The sequence below is a fragment of the Narcine bancroftii genome, chromosome 3, assembly GCF_036971445.1.
Source record: "Narcine bancroftii isolate sNarBan1 chromosome 3, sNarBan1.hap1, whole genome shotgun sequence".
NCBI lineage: Eukaryota > Metazoa > Chordata > Chondrichthyes > Torpediniformes > Narcinidae > Narcine > Narcine bancroftii.
Window position 1 is genome coordinate 12,595,533 of NC_091471.1, and position 14,674 is coordinate 12,610,206.

The 14,674-nt window shown below is 42.9% G+C and overlaps 1 protein-coding gene across 1 annotated transcript in view; it reads right to left on the reverse strand.

Moving 5' to 3' along the window:
* LOC138756974 (dedicator of cytokinesis protein 2-like) overlaps window positions 1–14,674 on the reverse strand; it is a 1,510,503-nt gene that overhangs the window by 876,535 nt on the left and 619,294 nt on the right. The window contains 1 exon segment of the mRNA XM_069923500.1: window positions 4,107–4,202. Within this exon segment, the coding sequence (XP_069779601.1) occupies window positions 4,107–4,202 (96 nt within the window).

Below are 14,674 nucleotides of genomic sequence, written 5' to 3' on the forward strand. Positions count from 1 at the left end.
GGACCGAGGTTTAAAGACCAAGTTGTCTGTAAGGAGTTTTTATGATCTCCCCATGACGGTATGGGTTTTCCTCCAGGAGCTTCGGTTTCCTCCCACCCTTCAAAAGGTGGGGTTGTTGCTTAATTGGGTGTAATAAGGCGGCATGGGCTCATGTTCTGTTACTGCGCTGTACATCTAAATTTAAAATTTAAAAATTCTAGTTTCAATTTTTAAAATTTCAATTTAAGTAATCCTCTTTTTTTACATCCATGTGCCTATCTAGGAGTCTTTTGTATTTCCCTATTGTACCGACTTCCAACACCATCCCCAGCTATGCATTTCAGGCACCCACGACCCTGTGCGTGAAAAATCTCCTCCTGACTTCAAAAGTTGATTCTTGCACCTGGAGAATCAATCCATAAAACTTACCATGAACAACAAATATCACTCTGTTTCAGTCAGAGAATTAAAACTGAACATAAGGCTTCCAATGTGATATAATGGCCTGGATGGTTATAGTTATACTTCCTTCATTTTTCACTCTGTTTTCCTTCAAACAATCCACCTACTTTCATAAAATCATTCAAAAGAGGTGTAGTAGGCTATTCAGCCCTTCGAACCTGCACAAACCATTTTTTACATGATAGAGGAATTAGGGGATATGGGGAGAAGGCAGGTAGGTGGAGTTAGGTCATAAATTAGATCAGCCATGATCGTATTGAATGGCGGAGCAGGCTCGATGGGCCATTTTTGGCCTACTCCTGTTCCTACTTCCTATGTTCCTAGTATGACCATGGTTGATCGTATGAGCTCAATAACCTATTCCTGCATTCTCTCCATCCCCTTTGATCCGGGCAAGGCTCTCGGCCACCATTATGCCATTTTTCTATGGGAGCTTTTCAAGAGCGCCCTGGCCATCCAGCTGCATGACCGTGTGGTATGGTTGCCACAGTGAAAGGAACCAGAGGTCTATCCACAGGACGATAAGAGTGGCAGAGAAGATCAATTGAATTTCCCTCTCTCTCCCACCATGAACATGTCTGAAGAGGGCACACAAAATCATTGATCAGAGGGGATGATGAGACAGCCCTTAGGGACAAGGTCCAACACGTGGGCGCGTAGTGTGCCAACGACAACTTGGCACTTAACACCCAGAAAATCAAGGAAATCCTCGTGGACTTCAGGTGTGCTGGAAGCCACACTCATGACCCTATTCACATCAATAGAGTTGTGGTGAAACCTGGTGTCCACGTTTCTGATGCTCTCACTTGGTCCTAGAACTCCTTCATTCTGATCAAAAAGGTACAACAGTGACTTTATTTCCTGCGGAGCATGAAGAAAGTCCCCTTCTGTCCCAGAATATTGATTGATTTTGACCGCTGTACCATTTACCTATGGCATCTCAATGTGGTATGGAAATTGTATCAGACCGTAAAGCACTCCAGTGGGTGGTTAAAACTGCCCGGCGGATTATCAACATCCAAATGCCCACCATTGAGAACATCTATCAGGAACCCTGTCTGGGCAGGGTGCAGAGTATTGTCAAAGATGCATCACACCCTAAATATGGACTATTTGCTCTTCTCCCATCTGATAGGTGCTATAGGAGCCCTCACTCTCAAACCAGCTGACTCAAGAAGAGCTTTATTCCCCCTGAGGCTGTGGCCCTGTTGAACTTTAAATCACAGCGCCGAGTGGTATTGCATTCACATTGTACTGTCAGCACTTTTAGAATTGTTTTCTTGCTGAACGTGCTTGTTTTTCTTTGCACGTAATTTGTATTTGCATATAGCACTTTTTTTTTACTTCTGGTTAGATGCTAATTTGTATTTCATTGGCTTTGTATTTTACTTGGGTACAACTACAGTAAGAAAAAAATCGGGGCAAATCACCATTAGTTTGCACATCATGCAACATGCAACCTCAAGCTACCGGAAAATTCACTTATCTGGCATCTACCAATCGCCACATGTGTTTTTTTATTGTATTGCCAAGTCTGTTCTTGATTGTTTTGTGGGAAAGTCTGAAAAATCTTTGTGGGTGATGCACGATCAAAGACTGGAAGTTCCCTAAACTGAAGGCTTTTATTTGCAAGAGAATGGACAGCATCCCTGTGTTGGTCACACACACTGACCCGGAATCGAACTGGGGGCAGACTTGCGGCATGATAGTCTTTATGGGGGAGAAAGGGGAGGAGCCACGAGACCAGGGTCAACCAGGAAAGGTCATGTTATTTACATCTGACAATTACGTACAATAGTGGTTTCACCACAGTAGTTAAGCAAATTAATATTTAGTTTTGTATGATCTGCAGCTCGATGTTGTGGTAAACTGTATCAACAGAACGAATGTTAGAGGGGGGCATAATCGTGTTAGGGGTGCCGCGAGTGCTGCCTTTATGGCATCAAGCATCATTAGCCACTAGTGACGCTTGATACACACGAGTGAGATGGCCGGGGGGGGCAGGTGGAGAGTCGTAAGCTTGCGTCAAGCTATACACTAGTGATGCTTGACGCACGCTAGTGATGGTGGAGGGGGTGGAGGTGGGTCTGACGGCAAGTGACGGCAACCATCGAATGGGGGGCACAGCACTTTGCTTGGGGTGGTAGTGCCTGCAGGTGCTTTCCCCTCCCCCCACCCCATGGTGCCAACCCTGTGTATCATTAAAGATGTTTGTGAGATTGTCTCTGAACCGTTCATTTATATTGCTGAGGGTACAAAAGCCACACCAATCCAGATGAGGAGATGTTGGGGCAGAAAATGATGGGTTTAAAGGAGTTTTGTCACATAGATATCGTTGTAGGGGAAAGAATTGTGAAGGCCATACCTAATATAGAGGGATGTGAATGATGCTAATGGAGTAACAGGGAACCGAAGATGGGCTTAAGAGTAGAGGCATAGAATACAGCAGTGACCACCCAAGTTTCACAAACACGTTAATTATGTTACATCGTTCACCCTTTGTGGTTCACGGATTTGTTGTTAAGAAAATTACAATCACAACACTGTCGTAAACAGAGGCTTCGACCCATTGTTGATTTTGTTAAACTTATGGATAATTAAGCATCCTATTCTATAATCAACCTTTATCTTGTCAGTCACTAGATCTTTGCCACTCCCTTTTCTGTCATCAAAGCGCTAAAACTAAGTGAATCACTTTTCGGTAACTGTGTCCATTGAGAGTACAATCCTGTACTGAACTCATGCTCAGATCAACTCTGACTGCGCATCAATTTTAATAAATCGCCCACTGTTTTGAACAACAGCTCCACGTGGTATTTCTATTTCGCTCCAACAGATATAAAGCATGCAGTGTAGAGGGGGAATAGTGGAGCTGAAGACCGGGCCTTTTACTATCGCAGGCCATCTATTCTACTGTCTGAAGGTAGAGACATGGTTTGATTCCACTCTCCAAATCCACTCATGAATGTTTCTTGACCCGTTGCTTTAAGCGACTGGACTGGTCCATCAAGAAGGTCCAATCAAGGTTTTAAATGACAGTAACACTAAAGTTTGACAAGATCTGTGACCCATAACTCTGAGAGAACAACAAGAATCACAACCAGCGTATGTCCACCCAGTGCGAAGCACCTACCTTCATCCAGCTCCTTGGCAGTTGAAGTACGGTGGCTTCAGTAAAGATGGTTGATAACCTCCATCCCTCATGCAATGTTTTCTTGGCCAGCAATCCTAATACTTGGCCTACCTTTATCCCGCTCCACAAGAACATCGCAGCAACGCCATTTACAAGCAAGAGAAACATCATGGGAAATCTGAAGGCTCCATGAATTAGTTTTCATCTTTTTCTTTATAATTTTTAGTTCCTGAGATAATAGAGTCAGTACTCACAAATGAAGGAACAATTCCAATGGATGAAGGATGCTGATCTGACAACAGATTGAGAGTTAAAGCAATATGACACCTTCATCAGGTCAAGGGCACTTGGATCTTATTTGGCCTTGCTAAAATTCAGAGCCAATATTTCAGACAGTGATGGGCACTGGTCTGAAAGTCAGAGCCTCCTTAAATTAGTCGTGATAAACATCAAGGCAAAGCCTCAACTTCACCCATACAGATATAGTGTACGTCTCACAAGCTGAAGACTCAGTAAAACAGCAAACACTTACAATGAGGCTGTGGTCTCTTCCAAGCATGATCACCATGTTGTTCACAGTCCGGAGCAACTTTTCCATGATGTCCTGTATATCCTGGTAAGTGCTTCCCTGGAAGATACAACAACGGATTCTGTGAAGGTCGCACATGGGGGCAACAACTCTTCTGAACGAGAACATACACGCAAGTCTGCAGATGTGGAGATTGTAGTAAAATGACATATAAAATGCTGGAGGAACTCAGCCGGTCTCGCAGAGTCCATAGGAGGTAAAGCTGTATTACTGGCATTTTGGACCTGAGCCCTTCATCAAGGTATCAGCAAAGAACAGGAGGGTGTCAGAATAAAGACCGAAGAGTGGCAGGGGGAGGAGTCCAGAACAACAAAAGGTGTTCATTGTATATGATAAGAGGAAAGGTGAAAATTGATTTTGGCTCTGTGAGACAGTAGGAAATGGGAAGGGAGAGAGACAAGAGATAGACTGAGATGGAAACAGGGGGAAAGAGAGAGAGACAGGAAGAGAGAGAGACAGACAGTCAGATAAACAGAGAGAGAGAAAGCTGGGTGAAATGTTTTGGATGGGGGAAGGGGGGTTTAATGGAACTAGAACATAGAACAGTACAAAGTTGTGCTGTCCTGTATAAATCTACTTCATCACCAATCAAATCTTCCCTCTCTCATAACTCCCAACTTTTCTCACAACCATGAAATTCTACAGATGCTGGGATTGTAGTGAGAACACACAAATGAGGGAGGAACTCCGCCAGTCATAGACATACAACTGCCTTTTCGAGCTGAGCCCTTCAAGGTATGAGCGAGAAACAGACAGGCATCAAAGGAGGAATGGGAGGGGGAGGAGTAGAGACCAACAAGCAAAAAAGTGTCAATGGGAAATGGAGAGGAGGCCAAGAGAGAGGGAAGGTGAGAATTGAGAGAGGGAAGGGGGAGGGGTGTTTTTGGCTCTGTGAAAGGAGACAGAGGGAAAAGTGAAGAGAGACAGACAGACAGAGGAAGGGAGTCATAGGGAAAGATGGTGGGTGGGGGGGTAACGGAAACTGAAGTGGTCGATGTTAATGACATCGAGTTGGAGGGGGCCCAGGTGGAATTTGAAGTGTTGTTCCTCCAATTTCCTTTTCTTCCAGGATACAACACCATGCCATGGCTCTGATCAGGAGCTTAATTAAGTCAGGATCAGTGTAAATTTCCACTAAATATTGATGGCTGATAAATTTATTTTTATTGTTCACATTTTTTTTAACTTCAAGGATGGATGCTTCCTGAATGCCGAGAATCGTTCACTTGCGGGGAGGTTTAAAGGAGCGACAGAAGCAAATTCTTAAGTGCTTTCAAATAGTTTTCACTGAATCTTCCCCTCCAGAGGCTAATGACTTCACACACGTGTTTCAAGGACACATCTGTTTTCTCTCTCAGCAGGGTCCTCTGCATAGATCAATACGGGTTTACTTTCTGGCTTTTGCAAGCAATAAAGAGCAAACTTAAATGCAGTTAGAGTCAACAGGAACTCTCGAAAGACAAAGAGAAAATAATTGCAGCCGCAGATACACATTAGAACTAATACCTTGTGCGATTCACACAACCGAAAATCAATCAGAGAAACACAAAACCTCTGGATGCCCAACTCTTGAGCTCACAATGAAATGCTGAACAAAGGTGGAGAAAAGAAATAATAAGCCCCTTTCTTTCGCATGGCACAACGCTTGCTGGAGAAACTCAGCAGGTCACGTGGCATCCATGGGAAGTCAAAGGCAGTCAATGTTTGTGGCCTGAGCCCTTCGTCAGGAATGCCAGCCTTTTTCTTTCAATAGGCACTTTCAAGCTGGAAAAACACCTGTCTGTAAAGGCAGAGGTTCCTAGCTCTTAGGGCTAAAAACGCTCCTTCCTGAATGCGCCACGGCCGGCTCCGAGGCACTGATTCCAATCCTTAGGGGTGGGCTGATGATGCCGTCAGCCCGCGACCCACCTCCGCACTCACCCCTCTCCCTCCAAGGCTGTTGGGGCAGTGGGGGCCAGTGGGAGCCATCAGGAGGTGGGTGGGAGCGGGCCGACACAGCCACGCCAGGATGCTTCAGCCTTCAAGGCAACTCTCTGTGGCTCAAAACACGGCAAAGCATTGGCCGCCTTCCCTACCCATAATCCCCCACACAGCTGGAACTGTTTTGGGAACCACCAGCTACATGGGGGATTATGGGAAGGGAAGATGGCCATTGCTCTGCCACATATTTATGATAGGTGGCGCTACGGAACCAGTTGCTCCACCTTCATTGGCTCCAGAGGACGCTGCGAGGCACCTCTGAAAATGAATGGGATGCTGGAGCAGCCTTTTAGGGCTGCTGTCTGAAAAGTAAGTTTTAAGTTTTAGATCTCATCTTGTAGCCGGCCTCCAGGCGGAGGCCTGACATGAAATGGCCTAATATTTCTCTTTGGTTTGGGAGCTGTGGATGTGGGGAGGGGGGTAGAGAACTCTCCTCATTGATTTGTAGTGTGCATCAGTGCTACAGAAACTCAGCAGGTCACACACCATCTTGAGCAAGTAAAGGGTAACCAATGGTTCAGGCCTGGGCCCTTCATCAGAAATGTAAAAACGGGCAGGAAGAGCTACCCTGGAGTTGGTGCGTTCTCTCTGTGACCTGCGTAGGTTTTCCCTGCTTACTCCAGTTTCCTCCCACCCTCCAAAACATACACGTTTGTAGGTTGATTGGGTGTAATTGGTTGGATAGGCCAAAATTGGTTTCTACCATATTGTAAGTAATTTTTTTTTAAGTTCGCTTCTCTTTGAAATGAGTTCTAGAGGAGAACATGGCATTACTTTGGCCCATGATGTTGTGCCAACCTACTCAACAATCCTTCCCTACCTCACTCCCATAACCCTCTATATTTATTGCAGCCTCCGAAAGAACAGTCTCTCTCTCTGCTACCCTTATGTAATCTCAAGCTGCTGCTGGTCTCAAGCTCCATGACATTCAGACTCCTGATGAAGGGCCTAGGCCCAAAATGCTGGTTGACTTTTATCTCCTATGGATGCGTGTTAACTTGCTGAGATTCTCCAGCACATTTGTGCACTGCATGTGTTATTATGCATGTACAATAAAGAACTACATTTCCTTGCATAGCAACACTGAAATCACATCTTTCGTGACTGACCGTTCATCTCTGCATCTTCAATAATCCTGAATACCCATTGGACTGCACGAAAACCAACAAGGTCGGGTCAGATACAGCAATGAGCTCTCTGAACCCTTCTCCATTAACAATGGTGTGAAGCAAGGCTGCGTTCTCGCACCAACCCTCTTTTCAATCTTCTTCAGCATGATGCTGAACCAAGCCGTGAAAGACCCCAACAATGAAGACGCTGTTTACATCTGGTACCGCACGGATTGCAGTCTCTTCAATCTGAGGCGCCTGCAAGCTCACACCAAGACACAAGAGCAACTTGTCCGTGAACTACTCTTTGCAGACGATGCCGCTTTAGTTGCCCATTCAGAACCAGCTCTTCAGTGCTTGACGTCCTGCTTTGCGGAAACTGCCAGTGTTTGGCCTGGAAGTCAGCCTGAAGAAAACTGAGGTCCTCCATCAGCCAGCTCCCCACCATGACTACCAGCCCCCCCACATCTCCATCGGGCACACAAAACTCAAAACGGTCAACCAGTTTACCTATCTCGGCTGCACCATTTCATCAGATGCAAGGATCGACAATGAGATAGACAATAGACTCGCCAAGGCAAATAGCGCCTTTGGAAGACTACACAAAACAGTCTGGAAAAACAACCAACTGAAAAACCTCACAAAGATAAGCGTATACAGAGCCATTGTCATACCCACACTCCTGTTCGGCTTCGAATCATGGGTCCTCTACCGGCATCACCTACGGCTCCTAGAACGCTTCCACCAGCGTTGTCTCCGCTCCATCCTCAACATCCATTGGAGCGCTTTCATCCCTAACGTCGAGGTACTCGAGATGGCAGAGGTCGACAGCATCGAGTCCACGCTGCTGAAGATCCAGCTGCGCTGGATGGGTGACGTCTCCAGAATGGAGGACCATCGCCTTCCCAAGATCGTGTTATATGGCGAGCTCTCCACTGGCCACCGTGACAGAGGTGCACCAAAGAAAAGGTACAAGGACTGCCTAAAGAAATCTCTTGGTGCCTGCCACATTGACCACCGCCAGTGGGCTGATATCGCCTCAAACCGTGCATCTTGGCGCCTCACAGTTTGGCGGGCAGCAACCTCCTTTGAAGAAGACCGCAGAGCCCACCTCACTGACAAAAGGCAAAGGAGGAAAAACCCAACACCCAACCCCAACCAACCAATTTTCCCCTGCAGCCGCTGCAACCGTGTCTGCCTGTCCCGCATCGGACTTGTCAGCCACAAACGAGCCTGCAGCTGATGTGGACTTTTACCCCCTCCATAAATCTTCGTCCACGAAGCCAAGCCAAAGATTCAGGTGGCCTGGCCTGTTTTGAAAGTAAATGCTTTGTACCCCTCAAGAAACTGAGCCAAGAGCATCAAGGAAATGTTGTGAGGCAGGGGTTGGGACAGGTGGGCTGAACACTAGCCCGATCCCAAGATCCAACTATGAGTTTTTTAACTGCAGCAGCTCTAATATATGCTATTGGAGTTGGAATTACCATGACTGCTGGCATTGGATTTGGCCTCCAATGGTAGCCATTTCTCAGGATTCCTCTCTGGAATGGACCCCTGAATTCCTGTTACCCTTGGTAATCACTGACAGTTGATAGAGGAGACACCTGAATGTGCTGACGATATCTCAGAGATGAACGATCGACCCTGTGTTATCTAAAGTCACCCAAGCTGCCGGACGGGCTTGCATTGGTTTTGGTCTGATAAGTGCACGCATTATGAATTATGGTGAAAGGGATAGATAAAATGGATGCAGGAAAATTGTTTTCACTGGTAGGTGAGACAGCCTCAAGATTTAAGATGGAGATGAGAAAAAACAGTTTTTCCAAGAGAGTATTGAATCTCTGGAATTCGCTGTGGAGGGAAGCAGTTGCAGCAACTTCATTTGTGATGGGTTATATTATATTTTATATTATATATAAAGGTCTTTATAAGAGATAGACTTCACATCTCATTTAAAATGCAACAGCTTGGCTGAAGCCAAACATTCAGGCACCAGTGGCTTTGCAAAAGACAATGGGACTGTTTTAAAAGGCATTTTCAAAAGCTGGTGCAAGTGGAGGAGTACTGATAAGATCTTTCAAAGATTGGGTTTGGAGCCTTGGGAGAGGTTTCGGTTTTTACAAGGAAAGAGAGAGAGAGAGAAAGACCAAACAGGATTTCTCTGAGAGAAAGAGAAAATTCAGTTCTGCAGTGGCTTTTGGAGGCTGCAACATGGCAAGCTGGCAGCTTGTTCAAAACCCCATTTTGAAGATGGGTTGTGAGTTCTGAGTTCAGCCAGTTGAAAAACCCTTGTAGTTCTTACAAGAGGAAATGGCTGGCTAGAGTGTTTCACCTGAAATAAGGGAAACAAGAGGAATTCCATTGTGATCTTGTTAGAAACAGAAGTACCTTTAAAGAAATTGCTCGAGACAAAAATTGAGAACAAAGAACATTTATTACAACAACAATGCAAAGTTGGGTGCTTCCCCTTACCCTGGGAATACACACATACACTGGGGCTCACCCAACTTTTATACAGTGGATTTCAGTATCAGAATACCCTCCCCCTTACATTCTTCTGCCCCCTGGATGGGTTTGGCAGAGGCAATCCTTCCTGCCTACGTGCAGTTTCAGTGGACTTGGAACACCAGGGGGTATCCTGTCGGTCCTCTCATGTCATTATCCCCATTGTCCTTATTCACAACCTTGCCCTTGTTCCCATTCACACCTTTCCGACTCTCAGAGCTACAGTCCCTTCATATGCAGAGTTCGCTAATCCTGTCTAGGGTTTACTAATTAAATATGTCTAACTTGATAAATCTGTATGGCTTACTAATTATATATGTAGAACTTGGTACTTCTGTCTAGGGCTAGGAGACCCTTATCTCATCCAGACCATCTCAACTTCCTACATTCTATTATTCTTTACCTCTCCTTATCTTATTCATACGGTGGGCTCACTGATCCTGTCGAAAAGACTAGAAGATTCTTATCTTACAGGCTGACTCTGCTTTCTGCATTCTAATTTCCATGCTTAGCCTGTTCATAATGGTTTAATCCATCACTCCACATGTCTGCACTAGTTTCCCCATTTTTCATATTTTTATGTCAAGTTTCCTCATCTCTCACAATCTTAAAGAAGAGGTGATCAGCTGGAAAACCCATGACGGGGCAAGTTTATTCAGCAAGACACTGAAGCACTGATCGTCGGAAATCAGTTTGTGTGTGTGTGTCCAACGAGCAACAAATCTCACTCTGAAACCAACTAGATCCTTCCTAAGTGGTAACAAGAACCTGCTGAAAATTTGTAAATGTTAAATTCTGTGCACCGGTGAACTTGGAGGAGTGAGGAGTGAGATTGGACTCTGAATCAAAGAACTTTCCTGAACATATACATATTACATACACGTGCGCTTAGAATTAGAAGGGGGTTAAGTTAGGTCAAGTTAATAGCAATCCGTTAAAGTTTGAATCTGTTTTTAGGTTTAAGGAAAATTAAAAGCAACTGTTGTTTAAGTAACAATTTCTCTTAGTGAATTTCTATTGCCGATGGGCTCCTCTGGGCCCATAACAAATTGGGTGCTCGTCCTTTTCGGATTGAAATATTTGGAGTTTTTGCAATTTATTAGTTAATTGGTTTTTCCAAGCTAATTGAATGCTTGTGTGTGTGGAAAACGGCAGGAATGGATGTTGATACATTTTTGGGACACCCATTACCTGCGGAGCTGCAGACAAAAAGACAAGAGGAACTGATAGTTATTGCTAAGGCATTAAAGCTGACTGAAGTCAAGCATTGGATGAGGAAAATACAGAGGATTATAGTGAAATATTATATAGGTAAGGGAAAGTTTGTTGAGAAAGACTTAGACAATTTTCCAGAGGATAGATCTTTTGAATTAAAATTGGAGTTGGAGAAATTGAGGGTGGAAGATGAAAGATAGAAATGGAGGGTGGTAGAAAGAAGAGAGAAAATGGAGTATGAATTGCAGAGGCCACAGAAGAAGCTGAAGAACAAAGAGAGAAGGATGACAAACAGAGGACACATGAAGCAGAGGGAATTGAAAAAGCAGAGGCAGAGAGATGAAAGACAAAGAGAAAAATTGTAAGAGATAAACAGTTTCAATTGGAGAAGTTAAAAATTGAGATAGAGAGAAGTAAGATAATCGAGGCCATCACTCCTGGGGAGAGGTTTTTAGCTAGTAGAGAGGTAAATCTAGTTCCACCTTTTGATGAGGGAGATATAGAAACATATTTTCAGTTTTTTGAAAGATGGCTGAGAGCTCAAGGTGGCCAAAATAAAAAAAATGGCATCCCCTAGTTTGACAGCAGAGCAAGTGGCAAATTGTGATACTGCTAAAGCTTACGAGTAGGTTCCAGAAGCGTATCGACCAAAATTTAGGAGTTTGGTGAAAGCATGGAACCAATCTTATATGGATTTTGCTCTGGGAAAATCTGTATGTTTTGACTGTTGGAGGGCCTTAAAAGGAAAAAGGAATAAATAATGATTTCAACAGATTAAAAGAATTGATGTTAATTGAGGAGATTAAAAGGTTTGTTCCAAATAAGATTAGATTATACATCAATGAGAAAGACATGGGGATGAAGCAAGGTTAGCAGATGAATTTTCCCTTATTCACAACAGCAAATTTTAGTATTGTAAGACTTTTCAGAGGGTTTAATGCGAAGCAGACTAGCAAGCCTGAAATTAAGTCGGGGAGAATATTGAGAAAAAAAGAAGCCTGGTCATGTTTTTTGCCACTAGTGTTGAAAAATAGATATAAAAAGGAGACATTACAAGGAGCATGCATTCAGACAGTTGAATTTAAGGAGAGCAGATGTTCCAAACCTAGTAAGGATGTTATGAATGCATTTAAACCTTTTGTGTCAGAGGGCTTAATTTCAGTAGAGGATGGAAAATCACAGGTAAGATCCTTAGAGATTCTGGGGCTACCCAGTCACTGTTGTTGGAGAATGTTTTAACTCTTGGTCAAAAGACGGACACAGGAGAGACAACTTTGCTTAGAGGTGTTGGAAGTGAGGCAGAGTCAATATCTCTTCACAATACAGTGTTGAATTCAGAATTAGTTAAAGGAACAGTTGTGGTAGGAGTTATCTCAAAGTTACTTGTGCAAAGTGTCTCATTTTTTTTAGGGAATAATTTGATAGAGGATAAGATTGGGTCAGTTTTGAGATTAACAAATATGCCGAGTTGAAGAAGATTGTGAGATATATCCTGCATGTGCTGCAACAAGATCTTTGTCTAAGAAGATGATAAGTGCAAAAGAAGATCCAGGTGATAGAGACTTGTCCAGTACTTCTGAAATAGTCCAGAAGGAGCAGGTCAGGGTTTGTTTTTGTCAAGGTAAGAGTTAACTGAGCAGCAAAAGACAGATTTGAATCTTGTTGACTTAGGGGACAAAGCTGTAAATGAGGAAGAGATTAAAGAAATAGCCTGTGGATATTACTTGAAGGGTGAATTGGTAATGAGGAAATGGAGATCTCTTGATATTCCTACAAATGAAGAATGGGTGGTGATTCATCTGGTGGTCATTCCTAGAATTCACTGGAATGAAATTTTAAATTTGGCCCATAGTACACCTTTGGATGGTCATCTCGGTGTAAAGAAAACCACAAATAAGATTTTGCAGCAATTTTTCTGGCCTGGTTTGAGGATGGCTGTTGTAAATTGGAGCTGGACACATCACCTTTGTCAGGGTTGTAGGGGAACCTCACAAGGGTTTGCCGGTAGCTCCCTTGCAACCTATTCATGCTGTTGGGGAACTTTTCACTAGGGTTGTTGTGGATTGTGTGGGTCCCCTGTCTAAAACAAAAGCTGGGAATCAGTATTTATTAACAATTATGTAGACAGCATTGAGATTTCAAGAAGCTATACCATTGAGGAATAAAGCAAAAGCTTTAAAAAAAACTTTTCACAGGTTTTGAATTGCCTAAAGAGATCCAGAGCGATCAAGGATCTAACTTCATGTCTGGCTTGTTTCAACATTTCACTTATGAGTTGGGAATTAAACAGATCACTTCATCTGCATATCATCCTGAAATTCAGGGAGCTTTGGAAAGATTTCATTCTACTCTTAAAAATATGATGAGGATTTATTGTCTGGAGAATGGGAAAGATTGGGACGAAGGTCTTCATTTATTGTTATTTGCAGTAAGGGAGCCTGTGCAGGAGTCATTAGGTTTCAGCCTTTTGAAATTGTGTTTGGACATCAGGTTAGAGAACCTTTAATATTATTAAAAGAACAGTGGGTTAATGAGGATGTACATTTGGACTTGCTAGGTTATGTTTCTAAATTTAAATATCGGTTACAAAAAGTGTGGGCTTTGATTGAAGAGAATTTAGAAATGGCTCAGGGTAAAATGAAGCATTTGTTTGACAGGAAAGCTCAAGTGAGGAATTTTAAGACAGGAAGTAAAGTGTTAATTTTGTTGCCAAAACATGACAACCCTCTTTGAGTGAAATTTTCTGGACCATATGAAATGAAATCAAAACTGAATGATGTTAACTATATGATAAACACTCCAGATCTTAGGAATAAAACACAGATTTGTCACATAAATAAGCTAAAACCTTATTATGAGGGTAAAGGTAATGGGAGAACAATTAGTATCAGAGGTGTTAGTTGTTGAGAGGGTTGAGGAAATTATCAATCATAAGATTATGGAAATATAATCTTCTGAGGGTAACCTTAAAGAAATTGTGGTTCCTGTGTGCCTGTCTAATTCAGAAATTTGGGAAAATCTGAAGGAAAAGTTAGATCATCTTAAATCACATGAACAGAAGCAGTTGAAACAGTTACTTTTGAAATATGCAAATTTGTTTCCTGATGTGCCAAAAAGGACATCAGTGATTTGTCATGATGTGAATGTGGGAAAGGTAAGTCCCATAAAACAACAGCCATATAGAATAAACACTCAGAAGAATAAAATCATGGATTAGGAGGTGGAATATATGTTGAAGAATGATATTATTAGATCTTGGAACTCAGATTAGAGTTCGCCTTGTGTTTTGGTACCAAACTGTTAGGTTCTGTACAGATTATAGGAAGGTTAATTCAGTAACTAAAATGGATGCTTATCCTATTCCAAGAATTGATGATTGTATCGATAAAATTGGGAAAGCTATATTTCTTACCAAAGTTGATTTGTTGAAGGGTTACTGGTGTATGCCTCTAACTAAGAGAGGAAGGATTGTTCTTGCATTTGTGACACCATCTGGTTTATATGAATATAATGTGTTACCTTTTGGCTTGACAAATGCCCCTGCAACATTTCAAAGGATGATTAATTTAGTAATCTATGGTTTGGCACATACAGATGTTTATATTGATGACTTGGTCACAAAAAGTGACACATGGGAAGAACATCTGAGGGAATTGGACAAATTGTTTGCAAGATTATCCAAAGCAAACTTAATTGTCAATT